Source organism: Heterodontus francisci, chromosome 19 (genome assembly GCF_036365525.1).
Source record: "Heterodontus francisci isolate sHetFra1 chromosome 19, sHetFra1.hap1, whole genome shotgun sequence".
NCBI classification, from domain to species: domain Eukaryota; kingdom Metazoa; phylum Chordata; class Chondrichthyes; order Heterodontiformes; family Heterodontidae; genus Heterodontus; species Heterodontus francisci.
In genome coordinates, this window is record NC_090389.1 from 55440735 (window position 1) to 55466347 (window position 25613).

Consider the following 25613-nt stretch of genomic DNA (forward strand, 5'->3'; position numbering starts at 1 on the left):
TGACACACTAGACACACAGGGTTTCTTTCAAAGGGAGAGAAAGAGAATGAGCTGGGTTTCCTTGGCAGGCAAAAACCAACTGTCTTCCAAATAGTCCACATTCCAACTCACTGTCCAAAGTGAAACCAAAACAATGTCACAATCAAGCCTTGTGGCCCTTATAAATCTTGGCCTGTCTCTTGTCTCTAAACATCATCTCCAGGTCAAAACAACAAGCTCCCTGCTGGGATTTTATCTGAAAACTGGTGCCTTCCAGCAAGGGCTTGTTTACAAGTCCAGGAAACCACCTGCTGAACTTTTTTTTTTTTAAAACGCCAAGTTCAGCATCTCTTCAAGCTTACAGATGAATCAATGACCACAAGTCAACTATAAGTCCTTAAACATATTTTACAAAAAATAGACTCTTAACACTGGAAGATTTGTTGATAGCCTTTTTTATATTCAAAGGCTTTTGTAAAAATAATTATATCTTATAGTATGTGCATATGTTCATGTGCAAATAATTTCTAAAAGTTCTTGTATTCTCTGCTTTGGCAAAGTAAATCTTGAAAAATTTAAGTACAAAATGTTTCTATTATCTTATTACAGGGTCTTATTTTTGTGGTAGATAGCAATGACCGAGAGAGAATTCAGGAAGCATCAGAAGAGCTGCGGAAAATGGTATGTATTCATCAAGGTCTACACTTGGTACCTTTTGTTCTAAATAAATATTCCTTTCTGGTACATATAACTTTAAATCCCTTTGTTGGTTGTATAGATATTCAATATTTCTGTTGTGTTGATGGGAATTTGAACGAACTGAGCCATGCTCCAAAACTTTAAGAATCAATTAAAAGTTCTGGGTATTTGGATGTTTTTGTTCCCTGAAATGTTCTAAATTAAAATTCAGAAATGAAGTGATCAAGTGATGGGAATGGCAGTAAACATTTAATTTAATATGTTACCATAAATTAAACAAGCAATGGGTACTTAATCCAATAGGATTCTATAAATTTATTAATAGAAGAAATGTTTTTTCTGAAATATGGTATTGAAATAAATGAACCTTGACTCAATTAAAATATAATAAAAAGGAATAAATACAAAATGACTGCATGAAAATACTTTAATATAAGTAGTGGGAATTATATTGTATTGTGAGTCAAGAATATTTTTGTTAAATCTTTTGACTGCAGATGGGCGGAACTATTTTTAAAATCTAATTTATATTGTAGATGCACACAGCAGGAATCTAGGCCGCATTAACCAAGCCAAAAAGTTGGGAGAACAGAAGGGGTGAAATAATTACCAGTGCAGCTACAGTGGGAGCCCAGGCATTGGGGATATATCAGACTGCAGCACAGCCTAGTGATGTATTTATGAAGAAAACAAGAATTATAAAAGTTTAAAAAATACAGCCATTTCAGAGGGTTAGTGGCTAGACACAGTAGCAGTGGCTGGACGCAGGCAAGAGGCCTGCTTTGTTTTTAATTAAATTTGAGGTGCATCGGGCTAAAAGGCAGAAATAATCTAAATATGGAAATAAAATCAGTGTTTTTTTTTAAATGATTGTATTAAAACTTGCATGAACAGAAAACTAGACTGACAATGAGAACAAAACTTTAATAAATCTTGACACAGCAAGTGTCACCAAATGTAACACAGATGTGGGACTTCGAAATGAGTACATTGAATATTTACAGGTGACTTGTTATATCAATTTTAATATATAATTTGAGTTTTCTCCAAATATTCTGTTCTGAAGGCAATAACTTAATGTATGGTTGCAAAGCACTTTCCACCTTGTCCAGGTAGCCATTTTTCATGTGGGTACTTGACAGCATTGGCAAGCCATTAAACTGTGATTGGGGGAGTTAGGTAGTGGGCAGCTCGTCTAATTCTAATCCTGGCATTAACTGATGTCCTTGTGACACATCTCTAGTAGGACTCTCTCTATAGTGATCAAAACAGGACTCCTGGCTCCCCACCCCCCTGTTAACCCAGGGGTAGGGAAACTAATTGTACCACTACCTTCACTGGCTGAAATTAACCCAGAACAGGCTACAAATCAAACTGGACCTTCAAATTCGTCTCAGTAAACATGGAATGAACTGAGCCAACTAAACCACCAGGGACCTCGCATTATGGTTATGCCCCAAAACTGTTGAGCACATTCTGTGGTTAGCTAACTCATTATTTAGGCTAGTTATCTTTTGAGTTTTAGTTTAGAGATACAGCACTGAAACAGGCCCTTCGGCCCACCGAGTCTGTGCCGACCATCAACCACCCATTTACACTAATCCTACACTAATTCCATATTCCTACCACATCCCCACCTGTCCCTATATTTCCCTACCACCTACCTATACTAGGGGCAATTTATAATGGCCAATTTACCTATCAACCAGCAAGTCTTTGGCATGTGGGAGGAAACCGGAGCACCCGGAGAAAACCCACACAGACACAGGGAGAACTTGCAAACTCCACACAGGCAGTACCCAGAATTGAACTCTGGTTGCTGGAGCTGTGAGGCTGCGGTGCTAACCACTGCGCCGCCAGAGTACGTGCATAAATTGCTTGAAGAAAAGACACTCCAGTGATTCAGTAGATCAGTGAGGTTAAGTCTCTGGTGGGTTAACTGATTGTAGCTGAGAAGGCAGTCAGTACTAAAATTGGAAGATACAATCCCTAACTCGGGTATAACACTTAGCCCGGTTTGTTCCTTCTGTTCACTGCATAACAACCTTACTGGAATTGTGCAGCTAGACACCAGGCAAATGAAGTTTTGCTCAATGAGTTAACCACCTGACACTGACAGTTTTGTGCTTGAATAATGGCCACTTAGTTGAAGTACCAGAGGGAAGTATCTGCCTTGTACAGAAGAGCTTGGTCTGTGGGGAGTTAGCTCTGCCAGTGCATCAGTAGGGCTACAATTTGGCTTAACGTTTTTGAGCTAGCGCAAATAGTTGACCATGGTCAATATCTAGTCACTCTGGCTGGGGAGTGTGTATGGAGGGCTGTTAAATGATATAGTCCCTTCCATGACTATGATCTTGTAGTTTAATAGCCTGGTCCAGCTGAGGTTGAAATGAATTTCTTGATTTTTGACTAACTTGACTCAGTTTAGCGAAGGTATAATCTCCAGATAAATTGAATGATCTCACACCTTGTATATCAAATTTGCCATGACAAATATTAATAATTTGTTCCAGCTTGAAGAAGATGAATTGAGAGATGCCATTTTACTGGTATTTGCCAACAAACAGGACCTGCCAAATGCCTTGACCAACAGTGAAGTGACAGATAAATTAGGACTACAGAACCTTCATAAAGTTGTAAGAAATCTATTTAGAGGTGTTACATTGTGAACATTAGGAATTCATTACAATTTGATAGCAATATGCATGGAATTAACATAGATGTTAATATTTGCAAAATTAAGATACAATATAATTTGTGCCGTAAGCGCTTTAAGATTCATGTTCCCTCAAAATGACAAAATAGCACTTTTCCAATGACTTATGTAATGAGAAGCTGGACCATACAGTCCAAAAAGTCTGAAGTCTGATTCCTGGCTAATGTTAAGATAGCTGATTGTGGGCAGTCGAAACACTATGGATGAAACTTTCAACTTTCACAGAGTAAAACTAATGCTATTGGATCGACCATCTTATACATCCTACCTGCTTTCCTTTCCATTAACTTCAATGAAAAGGATAATTTGGCAGGATGTACTATGGGTGGCCGATCCAATAGCACTCTCTTTAGAATTTGGAGAACTATTGGTAAAAAGTAAAAAACACTTCATAAAGATATGAACACTGGAAATATGAAGCAGTATGGAACATTTTGCAGGGTAAAAAGTAATTCATTGGCTGTGAAGTACTTTGGGGAGCCATGGCAATGAAAAGTGCTTTACTAGCATGTGTTCTTTAAAATATCTTTTCCTCGCCATTCATAGTTCAACAACTCCCCAAAATATCAGAAATTTAAACAGTCGGCTTCCTAATTCCTCAATGGATTAATTTCCTTTCTGGTTGGTCGTGTCTGTAGACTTAGAGATGATTTTCTCAAGTTTGATCCCTAGTTTGGGTTACATAAGTTGATTGGAGCTGGATCAATGGTAAGGATAGAACAATTGGACACTGTCCTTTAGTCTGGTAACGTTCAGTCAAGATTCCATTGCTTGATTTCATTCCAGTGATCGCTGCTGAAAAATGTGTTTTGTGGATACTAGCCGTGATGTCGCATCACATAACAGCCAATGCTTGCTGTCTCAGCCTACATAATAGATTGTCCACTTGGGGAGATACTGAAGGGTGACCAGTACACATGGAAACATAGCTCAGTGAAAGTCATTGCGTCCAGGGGACAACTGGGGGTAAAAGAGGAGCGTTTGGACAAGTTTTTTTTAAATCTAAAATATCCTTAACCAAATGCTGTTACTTTATTTCTGTTATAAACTATTGACACTGAAATGTTTCTGTATTTAATTTGTTAAATAAGTTTATATTTTTGTTAATTTGTCTAATGCCATATTTTTTCTTTTGAACAGTGGTATGTTCAGGCTGCCTGTGCTACACAAGGATCTGGCTTGTATGAAGGGCTTGACTGGCTGACAAATGAACTCTCAAGATCCTAGACCTGATGCCGCAATTTAATTTGGCAGTGATGTTTTATTTAACAGAGGACATGTTTGGTAATATTGGTCTAGGCTTGTTAACTATTTGTTAACTCTCAAATATTGTGGTTTCTGGAGCTGTTTCTTTTGGCAGCACAGCTTGATTTTGAACTCTTCATTGTTGCCAATATTTTTGGTAGGTTTCATAAATTGGTGGGAGATTAAACAAAAAATTTACAGTTATCTTGAGTATTTCTTGCAATTTATCTCCCAATTGAAGCCAATATAGACCCTAACTTCTTTAATAGCTGAAGAATTAAATTCAAGTACATTTGAACCCAAATAAACAATTGTTTTAAAAATTTTACCTTGCCCTTTTGAGTTTTGATACCTTGGGTCATTCCAAAACAGAGAATCTGCTGAAGAAATATTTCTGTACCATTCCATTTTTGAAAGTAGGGTGCCAGTTCCTTTACATTTGGCTATTACTGAACATGGCTCCTGAATAGATCCAAGCAGAGATAGTCACGGTGGTGAGGCAAGGAAGTAGATTTTTGAGTCACTGAAGCAAATTACCCTAATGGAAAATGCATCAGTTGCACAGAAATTGTCTTGTTTTATACAGTCTGGAAGATGTCTCTTAATACAAATTAAGTCTTGATGATTGCAGCTTTTATAGCCCCTCCCAGAGCAACCTTTTCCAGTGCTATATTTGAAACGACTTCACAGGTCCTTCAACCTCTAATTGTTCTGGTTTTGTAGATCTCTGAAGTGGTTTTGCCACCTCTGTTGGCTGGTTTAATGAAAGGCTGTGCATTTAAAAAAAAAATATATATAAGGGTTAAGATTTTTCTTTTATTGGTAGACACTTGTTCTTGGCAACATAACCAGTTTCAATGGACCACATCCATCCCCCTTTCTGCATATTTGACACTGCAAACTCTAAATGTTCTTTTCTTCCTTTGTCACAAACCAAGCAACAGGTTGTGCATCCCATTGCAATGTAAACTTTATAACACTACTAAAGGATCCAATCCTGAAGTATGCATGTATTCATGTTGGCATTTCTATCCACTTAGATACAGTCAGATTGTCTTTCTAGTATGTTGAAAGTTGAAACTTTTTTAAATTTTGCATGTTGCTTTTGGTACCAATGTGCTGTGTTATTCATTGTAATATTTGTCTACGGGTGGGCAAGTCTTCATGAAACTGGAAGATTTGGGAACATCAAAATTCAAATAATGAAAGGTGTCTACATAATCCATTTGACATTCTAATGATATTAAATAAACTTTATAGAAATACTTGTTTGTTGTTTAATCTGATTGCTTTAGACAACTAGTCTTTTGTGCAAATAAAACAAGATCATGAGTCAAGATCAATTGTCACTCTTCATATGAAGCAGAGTTAGAGGGTGGGCAATAATTGGCCAGGATATAATTAATAGCTATTTTAAAGTCATACATTATGAACTTTGACTATATATAATTTCATTTTATAATTAAATAGCAAAACTTATGGCAATTTGAGACATAGTTTCAGCACAAATGGTCATGCTGTAGTGCCCTCACTGGTGGAAAGGTCTGTTGACACTGACAAGTTTATACAATTTCTAAATGCAGACAGTCATGCTCAGAAGAAGCCATGATGAAATAAACAATGAATTGGAAAAATTATGAAAGTAAAAGATCAACTGTTGAACTGAACCACAAGAACATGGACATTTGTACCACAGACAAAAATGGAGTAGCGGTCACATGATGACTCCTGTATTGATCATACACACCTCTATCTGTTGAGGAGGAAACTCATGAACTGCGACTGAAATATCTCTGGGGAGAACCCATTGAAATTGAAAGCGTCAACGCGTATTGATGACTCCTATCTACACGAATGAACTATTACAAGGTTCTGGAGACAGACTGACTGACAGCCCAAACCAAAGTGAATAGGTGTCAAGTCACACCATTATAACACAATGATCCTCATTCAGACATCAATAAATATGGTTTCCATATCCTGTATCATTGTGTAGTCACAGCAGGGGAGATGGCCCTATGAAACCTGACAGAGACTCAAATGTGGATTTTTACCTTAAAAGATAACCATCTGGAGAGAGAGGACGAGATCAAGCCAAGACCACAGAAAGGCAGTTTTTCCAGCCAGAGGCTGAGAGAAATACAACTAAACAAGAACTGAAAAACCACTACAGAGAAATTACAGTGACCTTTGAGACTCCAACTGTGAAGGTAAACCAAATTCAGCTTTGGGCTGAGTTTTAAGCACTAGAGCTCTACAACACCTCAGCAAGTTCATGACTGCAAACACTTAGGTCTGCACCTTTCAAAAAAGACTTTCCACCCGAGAAGATTAAACCGTTTTCTATAAACCACCAACTCTCATCACCTTGGACTTTAATTGCATCCTACTCTTTTCTCTCTCTCTATTCTTGTATACGCATGTGTGTGTGAATGCATAAGTGGGTGAAGGTTGTGACCATTTTGGGGAATTGTAAGTGTTTCCTGACAACGCAGAGTGATTGTGCAAACATTTGCCAATATAAATCCACACGTGGCCACCCCAATGTCACCACATAATGACATTTGTGCATTATGATGTAACCACACTACGAGCGGCTGACTGGGAGAAGTGACGGTGGGGGGCAGAAGCGACAAGGTGGGGAGTAAGTGGCACGCAGTCAGGAGGGAGCTGTGAGCTGACAAGTGTGGGAGGGAGTGACAAAGAGAAGTGGCGATTGAGGCGGTGATTGTGGAGGGAGTAAAGAAATCAGCAATTGAAGTGGCAATCAAGGGCAGTAGTGGGGAAGGAATAGCATCTATTGAGACGACGATCGTGGGAGGGAGAGGGGTGCTGTTGGGTGGGGGGGGGGATGGAGACAATGATTGTGGCCATTGAGGGGTGAGGGAGTTTGGGTTCAATTTGCTTTTTTGTATGTCAAATTGAGCAACGCCATCTTTATTACTGGCAGCTGCCTGAGACATCGCAGTGACATTTCAGTTGATGAGGCTGCATTTGCGTATGCGCCAGTTGTTCGCCACCTAGTGGTTATGTTGTCAGCAAATGCAGCTGTAAAATACATAGGTTAAAAAAGGAAGATAACTATGAGAAAACCTGTCATTTGTCTGTTTATTTAACTTAAAACACTCCGGGCCTAAGGCATTGTTTTTAACAAAACACGATTACAATAGTTGGGAGATGAGAAGTGGAAGCCATCAACAACACTTACTAATTGTCTGTAACAAGACATAGGCATTTATAATGAAAATATAAAGAAGAACTTGTACTTATATAGTGTCTTTCACAACCTCAGGACATCTCAAAGCACTTTACAGCCAATTAAGCACTTTTAAGTGTAGTCACTGTTGTAAGAAATGGGGTGATGAATTTGTGCACAGCAAGGTCCCAAACAGCAATTAGATCATTTGTTTTTCCTTGTGATATAGGTTGAAGGATAAATATTGATCCCAGGCCACTGAAGGTGGGGTGGGGGGCAAGACTCTTTTAATACTGCCTTGGGATGTATTGCATTCACCTGAGAAGGCAGACAAAGTCTTGGTTGAATGTCTTTTCTGAAAGATGGCATATCTAACTGTGCAGCACACTGTGAATACTGCACTGAATACTGCAGCTAGATTATATGCTCAAGTCTCTAGAGTGTGACTTGAACCCACAACCATCTGACTTGTATGAGAGTGCTACCACTGAACCAAGAATGACATTCTGGCAATGCAGTGCATGATCTAGACCAGGTTGTGCAGATGTAATAGTTGTCCCACTTAATTTGAAGACTATACTTTGGTCTTAACTTCTCCTGTGCAACTACAATTAAAAATCTTGTATGCATGCATGTATTGTACAAGTGCTAAAAATTGTCATATTTTTATGCTAACATTTAGGATTGAAATTATGTGAATGATTGCCGGTAATGGTGCATGCTCTGACCACGAGTGGTACAGTGGAGCAAATGCCTGCAGTCTCCCAACTTGCATTTATATAACGTTGTTACAGGAAAGCATCCCAAGGTGCCTCACAGCAGCTTAATCAGACAGAATATGACAGAAAGCCTAAGAAGATATTAGGATGGGTGACTAAAAGCTTGGTCAAAATATAGGGTATTAGGAGGACCTTAAAGGAGGAGACCAAGGGGAAGAGGTTTAGGGAGGGAAATCTCACTTAGAGCCTAGGTGCCTAAAGGCACAGCTGCCAATGGAGGGGGGAAGGAATGGGATGGGGGGTTTACAAGACGCTAGAGTTGGGGGAATGCACAGTACTTGGAGGACTGAGGGAATAGTGGGACTTTAACACAAGGAAGAGAATTTCAGCATTAAAGCTTTGGAACAAGTGCCATTGTAGCTCAGCAAGCTCATGGGAGGATGGCTGAGTGGACCTTGGTGTGAGTTAGATTACAGGCAGCATAGTTTTTGATTAGGCCAAGTTTATGGAGAGTGGAAGACGGGAGACTATCCAGGACAGCATTGGATCCTGGAGATAACAAAAGCATTGACGGTTTTGGTATCAGATGGTTTGAGGCAGAGACAGGTGATGTTATGGAGATGGAAGTAGGCAGTCTTTGTGATAGACAGGATATGGGGTCAGAATCTCAGCACAGGGTAAAATAGGATACAGAGATGTGAATAATCTGCATCAGCCTGAGACAAATGGCCAGGGAGGAAGATGGCAACGCGTTCAAGGATTTTTGGAGTGTAATGTGAGATTGGAAATGTGGCCGTTTAAGGTTGGGGGGTCATGGGTAGTTTTTGAGGACGAGGATGGCAGATTTGAAAGGGAGAGGGCAGTATCCAAGGTAAGGTACAGTTTACATTATCAGCAAGCACAGGCCCAGGAAGGGAAGTCGAGTGGTCGGTTTTGTGGGAATAGGGTTGAGAGAGAAGGCGGTGGGTCTGCCAGAAAAACTCATCTATATAATTGTATTTTCATCACCTGAGCGCCAGCAACACGATGGGTATTTTACAGCAGATTATAAACTGTCCAATTCATTAAACAATCAAAATAGTAAATCCAGATGACTTTATACAGTAAATGCATTGGACGCAGCTGGTGGGCGGTGGTCACTCTGGCTGCACATCTCTCTTCCACGTCTTGTCCACAACAGGGGGCCCAGGAGAAGGAGCACACAGTCTCTGTTGGTATGCTTGAGGCCTTCCATGACCAGTGGGCACGGCAGGAATTGAAGTGCATAGTGGATAATAATAATAGATTTAAGTTTTATTTGTTTCCATTGGTTTTATGGTTAAGTATTAGTTGTGCCCTTTAAAATGGGGGTACTTTGGTTTTCGTTTATTTTAGATGCAAAAAACTGCTAGTGATCGGAAACAAAAACAGAATGCTGGAAATGTTCAGCAGGTCCAGCAGCATCTCTGGAGAGAAAGAACTTGTATTTATATAGCACCTTTCACACTCAGCAAATAAAGTACTTTCAAAGTGTCTTGTGTTGCAGGGAAATACATCAGCCAATTTGTGCACAGCATAGGTTACCAGCTGCAGAATTCCCAGTCCCTTACCTGCACATAGCCATGGTGCTTATATGGCTGGTCCAGTTAAGTTTCTGGTCAATGGTAACTGCTCCCCCCCCAGGATGCTGACAGTGGGGGATTCAGCAATGGTAATGCCATTGAATGTCAAGAGGAGATGTTTAGATTCTCTCTTGTTGGTGATGGTCATTGCCTGCCACATGTGCGACATGAATGTTACATACCACTTATCAGCCCAAGCCTGAATGTTGTCCAGGTCTTGCTGCATGCGGGCACAGACTGCTTCAGTATCTCAAGAGCTGCGAATGGCATTGAACACTCTGTAATCATCAGCGAACATCCCCACTTCTGATCTTATTAGATTAGAGATACAGTACTGAAACAGGCCCTTCGGCCCACCGAGTCTGTGCTGAACATCAACCACCCATTTATACTAATCCTACACTAATCCCATGTTCCTACCAAACATCCCCACCTGTCCCTATATTTCCCTACCACCTACCTATACTAGTGACAATTTATAATGGCCAATTTACCTATCAACCTGCAAGTCTTTTGGCTTGTGGGAGGAAACCGGAGCACCCGGAGAAAACCCACGCAGACACAGGGAGAACTTGCAAACTCCACACAGGTGTTGGAGGGAGGGTCATTGATGAAGCAGCTGGAGATGTTTGGGCCTAGGACATTACCCTGCAGCAATGTCCTGGGGCTGAGATGATTGGCCTTCAACAAGCACAACCATCTTCCTTTGTGCTAGGTATGGCTCCAACCAGTGATTTTCCCCCGATTCCCAATTGACTTCCATTTTGCTAGGGCTCCTTGATGCCACACTCAGTCAAATGCTGCCTTGATGTCAAGGGCAGTCACTCTCACCTCACCTCTGGTATTCAGCTCTTTTGTCCATGTTTGGACCAAGGCTGTAATGAGGTCTGGAGCCCAGGGGCCCTGGCAGAACCTAAACTGAGCTTGGGTAAGTGGCACTTGATAGCACTGTCAAAGACACGTTCCATCACTTTGCTGATGATTGAGTGTAAACTGATGGGATAATAATTGGCCAGATTGGATTTGTTCTGCTTTTTGTGGACAGGTCATAATGCAACAATTTTCTGCATTGTCCAGTAGGTGTGTGTTGTACCTGTACTGGAACAGTTTGGCTAAGGGCATGGCTAGTTCTGGACCACAGGTCTTCAGTACTACAGTTGGGATGGTGTCAGGGCCCATAGCCTTTGCTGTATCCAGTGCCTTCTGTTTCTTGATATAATGTATAGTGAATCGAATTGTTGGAAAACTGGCATCTATGATGGTGGGGGCCTCAGCAGGAGGCTGATATAGATCATCAACTCGGCACTTCTGGCTGAAGATTGTTGTAAATACTTCAGCCTTGTCTTTTGCACTCGTGATGGGCTCTAACATTATTTTGGATGGAGATGTTTTTAGAGCCTCCTCCTCCAGTTATTGGTTTAATTATCTATCACCATCCATGAATGGATATGGCAGGACTGCAGTTTTGATCTGATCTGTTGATTGTGCTCTGCTGTTGAGCATACATGTAGTCCTGTGTTGTAGATTCATCAGGTTGGCTGCTCCTGACATGCTCTCATTGAGCCAGGGTTGGTGGTAATGGTAGAATGAAGGATATGCCAGGCCATGAGGTTACAGATTGTGGTTGAATACAATGCTGCTGCTGCTGATGGCCCACAGAGCCTCATGGATGCCCCGTTTTGAGCTGCTAGATCGGTTCTGAGTCTATCCCATTTAGTATGGTGGTAGTACAATGGAGTGTTCTTCCCCATGAAGATGGGACTTTGCCTCCATAAGTACTGTGTGGTTGTCACTCCTATCAATATTGTCATGGACAGATGCATTTATGACGGATCGAATGGTAAGGATGCAATCAAGTAGGCTTTTCCCTCGTGTTGGTTCAGTCACTACCTGCCGCAGGCAGAGTCTAGCAGGTGTGTCCTTCAGGACTCGGCCAGCTCAGTCAGTAGTGGTGCTACTGAACCACTCTTTGTGATGAACATTGAAGTCCCACACCCAGAGTACATTCTGTACCTTTGCTACACTCAGTGCTTCTTCCAAGTGGTGCTCAACATGGAGAAGCACTGATTCATCAATTGAAGGAGAGCAGTAAGTGGTAATTAACAGGAGATTTCCTTGTAATAAAGCAAATTACTGCAGATGCTGGAATTCCGGAATAAAAACAGAAAATGCTGGACATACTTAACAGGTCAGGCAACAGGAAGTTTTCTTGCCTGTGTTTGACCTGATGCCATGAGACTTTATGTAGAATCTTTCCAATCTCTCAGCACCAGTTTTGTTCCATTGCATAAATGGGGAGCAAGCACACTATGCCATCTGGATACATTATTCATATTACTCTTTTCTGATACTTGAAATAGGAGGCCATGATAAAGTGAATGTTTATTCCCTACACTACATCTAATCTCTTAGAGATACTTAATGGGTAACATGAAAAGGGTCCATTGAGGTCACTCCCTCATGACTGTATACCAATGTGCCACCACCTCTGATGGGTCTGTCCTGCTGTTGGGACAGGACATACCTTGGGATAGTGAAGGAGGAGTCTGGGACGTTGGCTGTAAGGTATGATTCGCTGAGTATGAATATGTCATGAATATGAAAATGTATTGCCCAAGATGAACTGCATCCTCCAAGCATCAATTATCTTTTCACTAAAGGTAAGTTCAGTATTTGTGTGTCTTCATAACTTCCTGTTAAGGCCTCTTCTCTCAAAGTATCCTTTTGAAAGAAGGCAGCCTTGAACTTGCACAGTATTTAAATTATTAGTGGTTCATACAAAGTTTGGTTGAATTTTGCTCAAATAACTTTGATGGATCTGGATAAGATTCACCTACTCAACAATAATGGCTTAATTTACTTGCAGTGAACATGAGCCATGTTCCAATCCTTGCTTTTACTAATCGCCATCCCTTCATTGTCTACGCTCATTGGATATTCCAATATGTAATAACAAAAACTCAAGGAGGTTGACCATGTATATTTACCATAGGTTATCATACCATTAGGGTAGCAGGGTCATTTGTGATCTCAGGGGGTCGTTGCCCCCGTCCTTTTGCGAGCTCCTCCAGGCCCACGTAAGGGTCCCATGCTCAGGGTTACGAGCCATTGCCAATGGCAGAACCAGCGAATTTTTGGTGGTGATGGTGGAAGTTAGGGAACCTTGCGGGACAACGGCTGCTTACAGGCGGAGGATCCTCCAAGAAGAGATGGTTCCTTTAAAGCACACGTGAGGGAGGCAACGGAGGCAAAATTAAAGCACATGGGATTGGGGGTAATATACTGGCATGGATTGAGAATTGGTTGACAGACAGGAAACAGAGAGCAGGAACAAACGGGTCTTTTTCCAGGTGGCAGGCAGTGACTAATGGAGTACTGCAGGGATCAGTGCTTGGGCCCTAGCTATTCACAGTATATATTAATGATTTAGATGAGGGAACTAAATCTAACATTTCCAAGTTTGCAGATGACACAAAGCTGGGGGGGACTGAGAGCTGTGAGGAGGATGCAAAGAGGCTCCAATGTGATTTGGACAAGTTGGGTGAGTGGGCTAATGCATGGCAGATGCAGTATAACATGGATAAATGTGAAGTTATCCACTTTGGTTGTAAAAACAGAAAGGCAGATTATCTGAATGGTGATAGATTGGGAAAGGGGGAGGTGCAACTAGACATGGGTGTCCTTGTACACCAGTTGCTGAAAGCAGGAATTCAGCTGCAGCAAGGTGAATGATATGTTGGCCTTCATTGCAAAAGGATTTGAGTACAGGAGCAAGGATGTCTTACTGCAGTTATACAGGGCCTTGGTGAGATCATATCTGGGGTATTGTGTGCAGTTTTGGTCTCCTTATCTGAGGAAGAATGTTCTTGCCATGGAAGGAGTGCAAAGATGATTTACTAGGCTGATTCCTGCGATGGCAGGATTGGCGTATGAGGAGAGATCGAGTCGACTAGGCCTATATTCACTAGAGCTTAGAAGAATGAGAGGGGATCTCATAGAAACCTATAAAATTCTATGCAGGGAGGATGTTCCCGATGGCTGGGGAGTCTAGAACCAGGGGTTAGGATAGGGGGTATGCCATTTAGAACTGAGATGAGGAGAAATTTCTTCACTCAGAGTGGTAAACCCGTAGAATTCTCTACCGCAGAAGGCAGTGGAGGCCAAGTCATTAAATATATTCAAGAAGGAGACAGATATATTTCTTAATGCCAAAGGGATCAAGGGATTATGGGGAAAAAGCAGGAACAGGGTACTGAATTAGACGATCAGCCTTGATCTTTTTTGAATGGCGGAGCAGGCCCGAAGGGCTGATTGGCCTACTGCTCCTATTTACCACGTTTCTAAACTACCTCACATACTTTTTCTCTGGTCATGTTGCTCATTTCTCATAAAAGTTAAAAAATGAGAGACTCTTATGAGGAACTGAAAAGGAAATCACAAGATCGTGAGACGTGGAGAAATAAAGAGGGCTTGCCCTTAGGCAGATCACCACTACTACCGTACCAATGGTAAATGGGTAGTAAGAGCGCAGTGGGTCCTATTAGGGACAAAGAAGGTGATTATATGCTTAGAGGTGGAGGACAATGCTAGAATACTGAATGGCTACTTTGTGTCGGTATTTACTAAGGAAGAGGATGCTGACAAAATATCAGCAGAAGTGGAGATGTTAGAGGTAATGGATGGGGTGAAAATTGAGAGGCAGAATACATTGGAAAGGCTGGCTATGCTTAGAGTGGATAGGTCGCTGGTTGGGATGGCTGGCATCAGAGGTTGCTAAAGGAAGTGAGAATGGAGATATCAGAAGGGCTTGCCATAATCTCCCAACCTTCCCTAGCTACAGGGGAGGTGCAAGAGGATTGGAGAGTGGCAAATGTAATACCCTTACTCAAGAAAGGTCCGAGTAACTACAGGCTGGTTAGTTTAACATCAGTGGTGGGTAAGGTTTTAGAAACAATAATCAGGGAAAAAAAATCAACCGGCACAAAAAAAAAACTTGGAGAGGTCCATGTTAATAAAGAACAGCCAGCACGGAGTTGTAAAAGATAGATCATGCTTGACTAATTGAATTTTTTGAAGTAACAGAGAAGGCTGATAAGGGAACACAATGGATGTTATCTATATGGATTTTAAGAAAGCGTTTGACAAAGTACCACATCAAAGGTCGGTTAACAAAATTGAAGCTCATGGAATAGGAGGGTCAGTGTCAGCTTGGATAAAAAAAATTGGCCCAGGGACAGAAAATAGCAGGTTCTAATTAATGGCTGTTTTTCAGACTGCAGGACAGTAGGCAGTGGTGTTCCCCAAGGGTCAGTGCTAGGACCACTGTTTTTTTTAAAAGATATATATAAATAAATGACTTGGAAATTGGAATACAGTATAAAATTTCAAAATTTGCTGATGGAGCCAAATTTAGAGGAGTGAGAATGATAAAAATTGACTGCAAAATGACATAGATAGGCTGGCAGAATGGGCAGACAAGTGGCAGATGGAATATAATACAGACAAGCGTGAAGTGATGCATTTTGGCAGGAGGGATATGGAGAAACAATATAGACCAAATGGCACAGTTCTAAAGAGTGTGCAGGGATAGAGGGACCTGGGAGTACATGTGCATAGATCCACGAAGGTGACAGGACATAGAGAGTGGTCAGCAAAGCATATTTATTTATTTAGAGATGCAGCACTGAAACAGGCCCTTTGGCCCACTGACAACCACCCTAACACTAACCCTACAGTAATCCCATATTCCCTACCACCTACCTACACTAGGGGCAATTTACAATGGCCAATTTACCTATCACCTGCAAGTCTTTGGCGGTGGGAGGAAACCGGAGCACCCGGCGAAAACCCACGTGGTCACAGGGAGAACTTGCGAACTCTGCACAGCCAGTACCCAGAATTGAACCCGGGTCCATATGGGATCTTGGGCTTCATAAATAGAACTACTGAGTACAAAGGCAGGGAAGTTATGATGAACTTTTATAAAGCTCTTGATACGCCACAACTAGAGTATTGCATCCAGTTCTGGTCACATTTTAGGAAGGATGTTAGGGTTCTTGAGAGTGCGCAAAGGAAATTTATCAAAATGATTCCAGGGTGAGGCATTTTAGCTACCAGGTTAGATTAGAGAAGCTGGGGCTGTTCTCCTTGCAGCAAAGGAGATTGAGGGGAGATTTGAAAGAGATGTACAAGATTAGGTGAGGTTTAGATCAGGTCGACCAAGAAAAGTTGTTCTTATTCGCTCATGGTACAAGGATAGGGGACACAGATTTAAGGTTTTGGACAAGAGGTGCAGGGAAAGAGGAAATTTTTTTTAAAGCAGCGAATGGCAATGATCTGGAACTCGCTGCCTAGGAGGGTGGTGGAAGCGGAGACGATCAATGATTTCAAAAGGAAATAGGATGGGCACTTGAAGGAAATAAACTTGCAGGGCTACAGGGATAGAACAGGGGAATGGAAATCACTGAGTTGAAGGGCCTCCTTCTGTGTTGTAATAATAATGATTCCTTATGGTGTACGTTAAGAAAATACCTGGATGTGCTTGCAGTAATGAACATGCAATTTCATTTTCTATATTTGGAATTTGCATTTAGCAGTTTTCATAAAAGAAGTGAACAGACAACATTGTCTGTACTCATGACTAAAAGCATATTTTGATTTATAGTACAGAGGGCATTACAATGTATCTCCCTCAGATTTTACCAGGTCTCCTTCCAACTGCACTGGCAGCCAGATGGTGTGGATCTTTGACCAATGCGATGTATAGATGAAAATTGCATACTTTTTGAAATTCTCAGCCAAATTGTTGGATCTCTTGGCCACTGTGAAAAATTCTAGAGAGATTTTTCTTTGTTTCAGTTTTCACTTACAAACATAGCCTTCAATTTCAATAATTTTATGTAAATAATACTTTACTTCAGTTACAGGAAAATGTGCATCATTTCTGCATATGTACATGACAAATCCTGCCAGGTCCAATCAGTTGTCACATTCCAGTTTTGCTTTTTACATTATTGTTTAGTCTGTCCGGCTTTGTCATTTTCATCCATTCTGATCCATTTCATTGACTGCATTGTATTAAGACTGAACAGTTTTTGTAACAAGAAACTACAAATGCTGTAAATTTAAAATAAACACAGAAAATGCTGGAACAGCAGGTTTGTCTGCATTTGACAGTTGTGGACAAAGGTCAATACCCAAAACATTGCTAACCTATCTTCTCTTTACTGATGCTGATACACCTGTTAACTTCCAGATATTTTAGTGTTTACAAGCTCAAATACCATCATCATTAGCAATTAAAGTAGGAGCAGACCCACATCATCATGTTTTATTTGCATTTCAGATCACAAATAAGTGCAATATGATCTGAAGGGTGTGAAACACTTGGCAGAGCCAAATGGCAGGTGATTTCCTCATGACTTGGAAAAGGAATAACCTGAAAAACTTCAAACATGTTCCTATCTATGAAAATATAGTCTAAGCAACCTTGGAAGCCACCTACATAATTTGTGTAAGAAGGTTCTCCACAAGCACTTTTTAGTTTAAACGAGTGGGTAAGGGACATGCTACACCGTTCTTCCTCACCATTTGAAGTCCAGTCTGGGTGATCAGCAGAAATGTTTCCCTTGGTGACAAAATCATATAAGCCTGTATTTGGAGTGCTATTAAAGTCACCACAAAAAATTACTGGTGCATCAGGATATATCTCTGTTGCAACTTGTTGAAGGTGACGAAAGGCGACTGCTATCTGAACAAGACGAATGTGTCCTCCTGAAAAATAAATCTAATAAGTCTTACAATATCAATACATATAGTTCGGCACAAAAATTGATCTGACATCATATCTAATAGATTGTGATTGGCAACAGATTCTTATCCAAAACTGCAAGTGTATTAATTACCAACCTTTTTTTTTGTTCTTTTATGGACTGCCCCACTAAGCTAGTGCTTTAACTTTTTCCGAACAGCTATTGTGCTATCAAGCAACTCTTCTTATTTGTGAGTAGACCAACTAGTCCATTATCACAGTGGCATTAAAATTCTAAGAGAACTGAGCAGCCCAGGCTCTCCACTTGAGGTTACAAGTTTAACTCTAACTGGCAGTTAGAATTTATCTACAACATTCCTTCCCCTCCAGTTAATTCATTCTGCTAAAAAGCAGTGACCTTACACAGATACCTAAGACATGGCTAAAGCTGGACTTCAAGTTTCTCTCATAAATCCCTATCTGACCTGTCAGTTGGATTTCCATCTCCATTTCCAGTTGCAAACCATGTCAGGGAATAGGCCTCTGCCAGTCGAGTGTCTGGCCTTGACCGATGGCCTGAATCTCAGAAATGCAGGAGGGTTTATGATCATGCACGTTAGTTGTGCTCTATGTAATCAGTGCCCAGGGGAGAGAAAAAAGATGCCCCTATGTGATTAGTAAAATTGCAACTTTCACAGCATAAAGCAGTGATGTCACCAGGATTCCCATAAAACAATATAACAGAGATGAGACATTGCCATGCAAACAACTTGTATTGATATATAGCCTTTTAACAAAATAAAACGTCCCAAGGGGTTTCACAGGGGCATTATCAAACAAAATATAACACCAAGTCACATAAGGAGATATTAGGGCTGATGAAAGAGGTAGGTTTTAAGGAGTGTTTTACAGGAGGAAAGAGAGGTAGAGGCGCAGAGAGGTTTAGGGAGGGAGTTCTAGAGCTTAAGGCCTTAGCAACTGAAGGCGTGGCCAACAATGATACAGCAATTAAAATCAGGGTTGCACCAGAGGAGTAAAGATGAGAGGGAATTAGAGGAACACAGATATCAGAGGGTTGTGGGGCTGGAGAGATAGGAATGGGGGAGACCACAGAGGGATTTGAAAACAAGGATTAGAATTTTAAAATTGAGGTGTAACTTTTTTAAAAATTCTTTCATGGGATGTGAGCTTTGCTGGCAAGGCCAGCACTTGCTGCATTTCTAATTGCCCTTGAAAAGGTGATGAGCCAACTTCTTGAACACCAGCAGTTCATCTGGTGTAGGTACACTCACAGTACTGTTAGGAAAGGAGTTCCAGGATTTTGACCCAACGACAGTGAAGGAATGGCGATATAGTCAGGATGGTGTGTAGCTTGCAGGGGAACTTGCAGTTGCTGGTGTTCCCATGCATCTGCTGCCCTTGTTCATCTAAGGTGATAGAGGTTGCGGGTTTGGAAGGTGGTGTCAAAGGAGGTTTGGCAAATTGCTGCAGTGCATCTTGTAGATGGTACACACTGCCGCTACTGTGCATCGGTGGTGGAGAGAGTGAATACTTAAGGTGGTGGATGGGATGCCAATCAAGCAGGCTACTTTGTCCTGGAAGGTGTCAACCGTCTTGAATGTTGTTGGAGCTGTATTCATCCAGTCAACTGGAGAGTATTCCCTCACACTCCTGACTTGTGCCTTGTAGATGGTGGACAAGCTGTGGGGAGTCAGGAGGAACTCGCCACAGAATTCCCAGCCTCTGACCTGCTCTTGTAGTCACAGTATTTATATCGCTAGTCCAGTTAAGTTTCTGGTCAATGGTAACCCCCCAGGATGTTGATTCAACAATTGTAATGCTGTTGAATAAAGGGGACACGTTTAGATGCTCTCTTGTTTGAGATGGTCATTGCCTGGCACTCGTGTGGCGCGAATGTTACTTGCCACTTAACAGCCCAAGCTTGAATGTTGCCCAGGTCTTGCTGCTTGTGAACATGGATTGTTTCAGTATCTGAGGAGTTGCAAACGGCACTGAACACTATGCAATCATCAGCGAACATCCTGACTTCTGCATTATGATGGAGGGAAGGTCATTGATAAAACAGCTGAAGATGGCTGGGCCTAGGAAACTACCCTGCGGTACACGTGCAGCAATGTCCTGGGGCTTAGTTGTATGGCTTCCAACAACCCCAACCATCTTCCTTTGTCCTGTATGACTCCAACCAGTGGAGAGATTTCCCCCCCAATTCCCACTGACTTCAATTTTCAATTTGGCTAGGGCTCCTTGATGGCACACTCGGTCAAATGCTGCCTTGATGTCCAGGGCAGTCATTCTCGCCTCACCTCTTGAATTCAGCTCTATTGTCTATGCTTGGACCAAGGCTGGAATGAGGTCAGGAGCTGAGTGGCCCTGGCAGAATCCAAACTGAGCAATAGTGAGCAGGTTAATGCTGTGTAAATGCCAAAGGCTTGTAACAACACTGATAAAAAGACCACTATTCTAGATAATACAGGTTTTAGGTCTGTAACTACAACACATTCCATCATGGAGCAGTATGTCACCCTCACAATTAGTCAATTGAATAATTTTTTAATGGGGAAGTTCATGCCAAGCAGAGGTGAGATGCATACCCCAAAAAATAGGAAGATGGGAAAAGAAAGGAAACATTACATAATTCTATAATGTAAAATTTACCTTTAGGGTGCCAGTAGAGATGAGTATTACCAATGCACAACTTCTTTGATGAATCTTTAAGAGACTGTAGTACACAAACCTAAATAAAAATAGCAGTGTTTAAGGCCAATAATGTAAACATTGAACTGCTCAAACATAGGAACAGGAGTAGGCCATTCAGCCCCTGGGGTCTGTTCCACCATTCAACGAGATCATGGTTGATTTGCGACCTAATTCCATATACCTGCCTTTGGCCCCATATCCCTTAATACCTTTGGTTAACAAAAATCTATCAATCTCAAATTTATAATTAACAATTAACTTAGCATTGTTTGCTGTTTGAAGAGTTCCAAACTTTTACCATACTTTGCATGTAAAAATGTTTCATTACTTCACATCTGCAAGGTCTGGCTCTAATTTTCAGACTATGCCCCAGTCCTAGGTTTCCAACCAGTGGAAACAGTTTGTCTCTATCTACCCTATCAGTTCACCTTAATATCTTGAAGTTTTGATTAAATCACCCTATAGCTTTCTAAATTCTGATGAATACAACCCGAGTTTGTGTAAACTCTTCTGATAATTTAACCCTTGGAGTCCAGGCATCATTCTGACAAATCTATGCTGCACTCCCTCCAAGGCCAATATATCCTTCTTATGGTGTAGTGTTCATAACTGCTCACTGTTTTTCAGGTGTGATCTAACCAAAGTTTTGTTTCACTGCAGCACGACTTGTATTCTAATCCTCTAGATATGGAGGCCAGCATTCCATTACAAGAAAGAGAAAAAGTTCGCAGGTACAACAAGCAATTAGGAAGGCAAATAGCATGTTGGCCTTTATTGCAAGGGCTGCAGTAGAAGAATAAGCAAGTCTTGCTACTGTTGTACAGACTTTGCTGAGACCACACTTGGAACTCTGTGCAAAGTTTGGTCTCCTTATTTAAGGAAGCATGTACTTGAATTGGAGGCAGAGCAGCATAGGTTCACTAGTTTAATTCCTCAGATGACAGGATTGTCCCAGGAGGTTGAATCGATTGGAACTATACTCCCAGGAGTTTAGAAGGGTGAGAGGTGATCTTATTGCAACTTATAAAATTCAGAGGGGGTTTGACAGGATAGGTACTGAGAGGTTGTTTCCGCTGGCTGCAGAGTCTAAAACTAGGGGGCACGGTTTTGGGATAAGGGATCAATCATTTGAGACTGAGATAAGGACTTTCTTCACTCAGAGTTGTGAATCTTTGGAGTTCTTCACCCCAGCGCACTGTGGATGCTCAGTCGTTGAGTATATTCAAGGCTGAGGTAGATAAATTTTTGGACTCTACCGGAATCAAAGGATACGGAGATCAGGTGGGAAAGTGAAATTGAGGTTGAAGATCAGTAATGATCTTACTGAATGGAGGAGGCTCAAGGGGCCATATGGCCTATGCCTGCTCCTATTTCTTATGTTCTCATTACCCTTTCCACGCATTTTCTGTACCTATTCATGATACTTTAATGATCTATGTATCTGGACCCCAAGCCTCTTTGAACCACCACGGTTTCTAGCTTTCCACCATTTAGCAAATACTCTCTTCTATCCTTTTCAGGTCCAAAGTGGACTACTTCATATTTGCTTACACTGAAATCCATTTCCCATAGCTTTGTCCATTCACTTAATCTATTAATATGACTTTCTGATTTTGTGCTTCCATCTACACTGCTCATAACGTCATCTATCTTTGTGTCATCGGCAAGCATGGATATGTGGCTTTCTATCCCATCATTTAAGTTGCTAGTACATATGGTAAATAGTTGAGGCCCCAACACAGATCCTTGCAGGACACCACTAATTACATCTTGCCAATTAGAGTACCTGCCTATTATCCCTACTGTTGCCACTCAGTCAATTTCCTAATCAGGTCAATAATTTGCCTTCAATTCCATGAGCTTCAACTTTCGGTAACAGTGGCATGTGAGGGACTTTATGAGGAAGAAGTTTTTCCTCAACTTCCCTCTAAACCTCCTGCCCATTACCTTAAGGTGAAGATGAATATGCATTTGGCAACTTTTAAAGAATACAAAAGATAACTTTTTCAAAAAATTGGGGCAGCTAACCAGTGCTGGGTAAATAAATTCTAAACACTAAGTTTCCATTTTGCTGCATTAATGTTGCTTAATCACAATTTCAGTGCAAAAAATGCCCCGAAAATCATACAAGCAAACTGTACACTACTTTGCTCGAACAAAATTGAAGTCCTATTTTGTCAGTACAGACTGGCCTATATCCTAAAACTAAAATTTCTAAAGCTATAGCGTCAATTGGCAGAAATGAAATACAGTCAACTGTACCTGGAAAGAGGTTGATCTTTGCAACACCTTTTCTTTGACACTGGGATTTGCAGAAATCCTTTCCAAAAGCTCGAAGTGCAAGGGGTCTGAAGCCAGAGCCTCGCTAAAGGTCACATCATTCTGACTTAACAGACGGTACTTGGAGGCTCTGAAGAAAGTTGCGAGACCTTCGTGTTGCTTCTCCTTGATCCGAAACACTCCTTGAAAGCCAAAAGCCTCCAGGGCCGGCGATAGGCTGTTGGTGAATACATTCTTATCCACCTCCTGGAGGCAGATGATATCGGCGTTGTAGCCGCTGAGCTCCTTCTTGATCAGGTTCTGCCTGTAGTCAACATCCAGTGCATATGGCGCGCAGTAAGGATACAGGGTGCTCCTGGAGAACTCGGTTTGAGCGTACACATCGGCCAAAATGTTGTAGGAAACCACCCGGAGCAGCGGCTCCTCCGTGGCCTGGCGAGTAAACCAGTGGCGGCTGTCGAAGGTACAAGCGCCCGGCCCGGCCTCCACCGTGCCGTCGCTTTCCAGCTCCATCGCAGTCCCGTACCGCCGCCCGTTGCCCGGGTTACACTTCAGCTTCAGTTTCAGGCCGATGTGGCTGTTACTGGGGGTGAAGACCCGGCCGGTACCCGCCGGCTCCCAGCCCCCGGCCGCTTCCTTCAGCCACTCAAACAAGGAGTCGGACGGCTCCCCGAACTCCATTTCTATTTTGGGGCAGACCGGGAACCCGGCCAGGATTGAGGTGGGTAACTGGAGCTGGGTCAGGGTGGGCGGGTTTCTCTCCACTCGATACCGGGTCTCCCCCACCTGTAAGACGGCCCCATCCTGCCAGGCCTCGGCGTTACTCGTATCCCCGGGCACCGGTTGATCTCCCTGGTATAGTATCACGGCCGGGGCCACGACCAGGTCCTGGGCCTGGGCCGCCTTCCTGCCTTTCCGGGACTTGGCCTGCGCTTTGAGCAGGTTGTGGGCGATGCGGCCGAGCGCGGTCTGCAGGCTCTCGCTCTGCTCCCGCTGCATGTGTCGCTGGCCGCCGTCCAACAGCAGCGAGATGGTCAACTTGGTCTCACTCGGGACACAGCGGACAACCGCTTTCTGCATGGCCGCCACCCCCGACCCCGAGGCGAAGAAGGCACCAATCCGCAGCAAGCCGGGAGAGGGTAGGCCGCGGACGACGCTGCTGACCAAGCCGCACATGAGCCTGGGCAGCGCGGGTGTCAGAGCAGCGCTCACTGCTCAGCAGCACATTCCTCATTGCGTATCCGAATCCAATAGTAAAGGTATCGGCTGTCCGAAAATAAATAAATCAACATATTATATTCACCATGAAAGTGAAACGCCAAAGGATGTTGCTGGGGACAGGCACCTCTGACGAAAGTGCGAGGCGGAGAGACCGAGGCGCAAGCATTGAAACTGGCCTCAACAGCGGCGTAGCAGTTACAATGGGTATTAAGTTGATTGGTTACTGATTTTAGTGGTGAGCCAAACAGTTACATAACGTTAATGCTGAAAAACATCTACAAACAGAGACTAAGAGGTAAGGGAGTATGAGGCTTAGGGAGAGAGGTAAAAAAAAACCTTGAGAGTTCAGCACTGGGGAAGGAACTGATTGGTACGCATCTAGTGAGGGTTTTTTTGTGTCCAGATCAGGGACAGGTCTTAAGTTTATTTCTGGTAAGTTTAGATCCAACCTTTTCACATGGCCGGGGGTGGGAGACATTACAATTTTTGCCCACATTGGAGGCCAATGAGCAAATTTTGGAAAGATAAAGGCATTCAAAATTTAATCTACTATGAAAACAGCAACATGTAGCAGTATGGAGTATTTCGGATAGATTTCCACGTTTCAGGAGAGACCTTGATCTCTCTTCCACCCCCCTCTCCCTGCACTATGTGTGCGTGTGCATTTCCCTCCCTCCCCCCTTGTAGGACTAGGGGACACAGATTGAAAGTTTTGGGCAAAAGATGCAGGGGGAATATGAGGAAGTACTTTCTTATGCACCGGGTGATAATGTCCTGGAACTCGCTACCCACAAAGGTGGTGGAAGCGGAGACAATCAATGACTTTAAGAGTTAGTTGGATGGACACCTGAGAGAAATAGACTTGCAGGGCTACGGGGATCGAGCCAGGGAGTGGGACTGACTGCATAGATCTGGAGAACTGGCCTGGAATCGATGGGCTGAATGGCCTCCTTCTGTGCTGTAATGATTCTATGACTCTCTGGCTCTCTCTCCCCCTTCTCTGTCTCCCCTCACTGTCTCTTTGTCTCTCTCTCTCTCTCTCCCTTCCCCTAGCCCTCTCTCCCCCTCCCCCGAATGCATGGCTGGAGAGATAGTGCAGGAGAGAGGGCTTTAGATTCCTGGTACATTGGGACCTGTTCTGGGGGAAATGGAACCTGTACAGGTTGGACAGGTTGCACCTGAACAGAACCGGGACCAATATCCTTGCAGGGCGGTTTGCCCATGTTATTGGGGTTTAAATTAACTTGGCAAGGGGGTGGGAACCAGAAGATAACATGCACAAAGAATTGGGAGAGACAGATAGCATTAGAGTAAAAAATAGTCAGGTTTCAGGTAAGAGGAAATGCAAGGAGACTTAAATTAGGAATATTGTGCCTGTATGTGAATACAGAGTGTTGTAAATAAGGTCAGTGAGCTGCAAGTGCAGATAGTCACATGGGAATGTGATGTTGTGGCGATAATGGAGACCTGGCTCAAAAAAGTACAGGAC

At 42.4% G+C, this 25613-nt stretch overlaps 2 protein-coding genes across 3 annotated transcripts in view; one reads left to right on the plus strand and one right to left on the minus strand.

Moving 5' to 3' along the window:
* The window catches only part of arf4a (ADP-ribosylation factor 4a), a 30666-nt gene extending 24762 nt beyond the window's left edge, over nt 1-5904 (plus strand). The window contains exons 4-6 of the mRNA XM_068051684.1: nt 589-660; nt 3192-3314; nt 4535-5904. Coding sequence (XP_067907785.1) covers nt 589-660; nt 3192-3314; nt 4535-4621 — 282 coding nt within the window. The 3' untranslated portion in view covers nt 4622-5904. The remainder of the gene's footprint in view (nt 1-588; nt 661-3191; nt 3315-4534) is intronic.
* A 7417-nt stretch (nt 5905-13321) lies between these two features.
* Nucleotides 13322-24452, minus strand: pde12 (phosphodiesterase 12). Of its 2 annotated transcripts, XM_068051686.1 has the most exons (4): nt 22886-24452; nt 20582-20660; nt 17743-17928; nt 13322-13371 (listed from the first exon to the last, which is right to left on the minus strand). In XM_068051686.1, the coding sequence occupies exons 1-4, from the start codon at nt 24077-24079 to the stop codon at nt 13337-13339; spliced, it is 1494 nt and encodes a 497-aa protein (XP_067907787.1). In that variant the 5' UTR covers nt 24080-24452; the 3' UTR covers nt 13322-13336. The 2 variants fall into 2 exon arrangements, with proteins under 2 accessions (XP_067907787.1, XP_067907786.1); XM_068051685.1 differs by lacking the exon at nt 13322-13371 and having other exon boundaries at nt 17035-17928; nt 22886-24450.
* Between the last annotated feature and the right edge of the window lie 1161 nt (nt 24453-25613).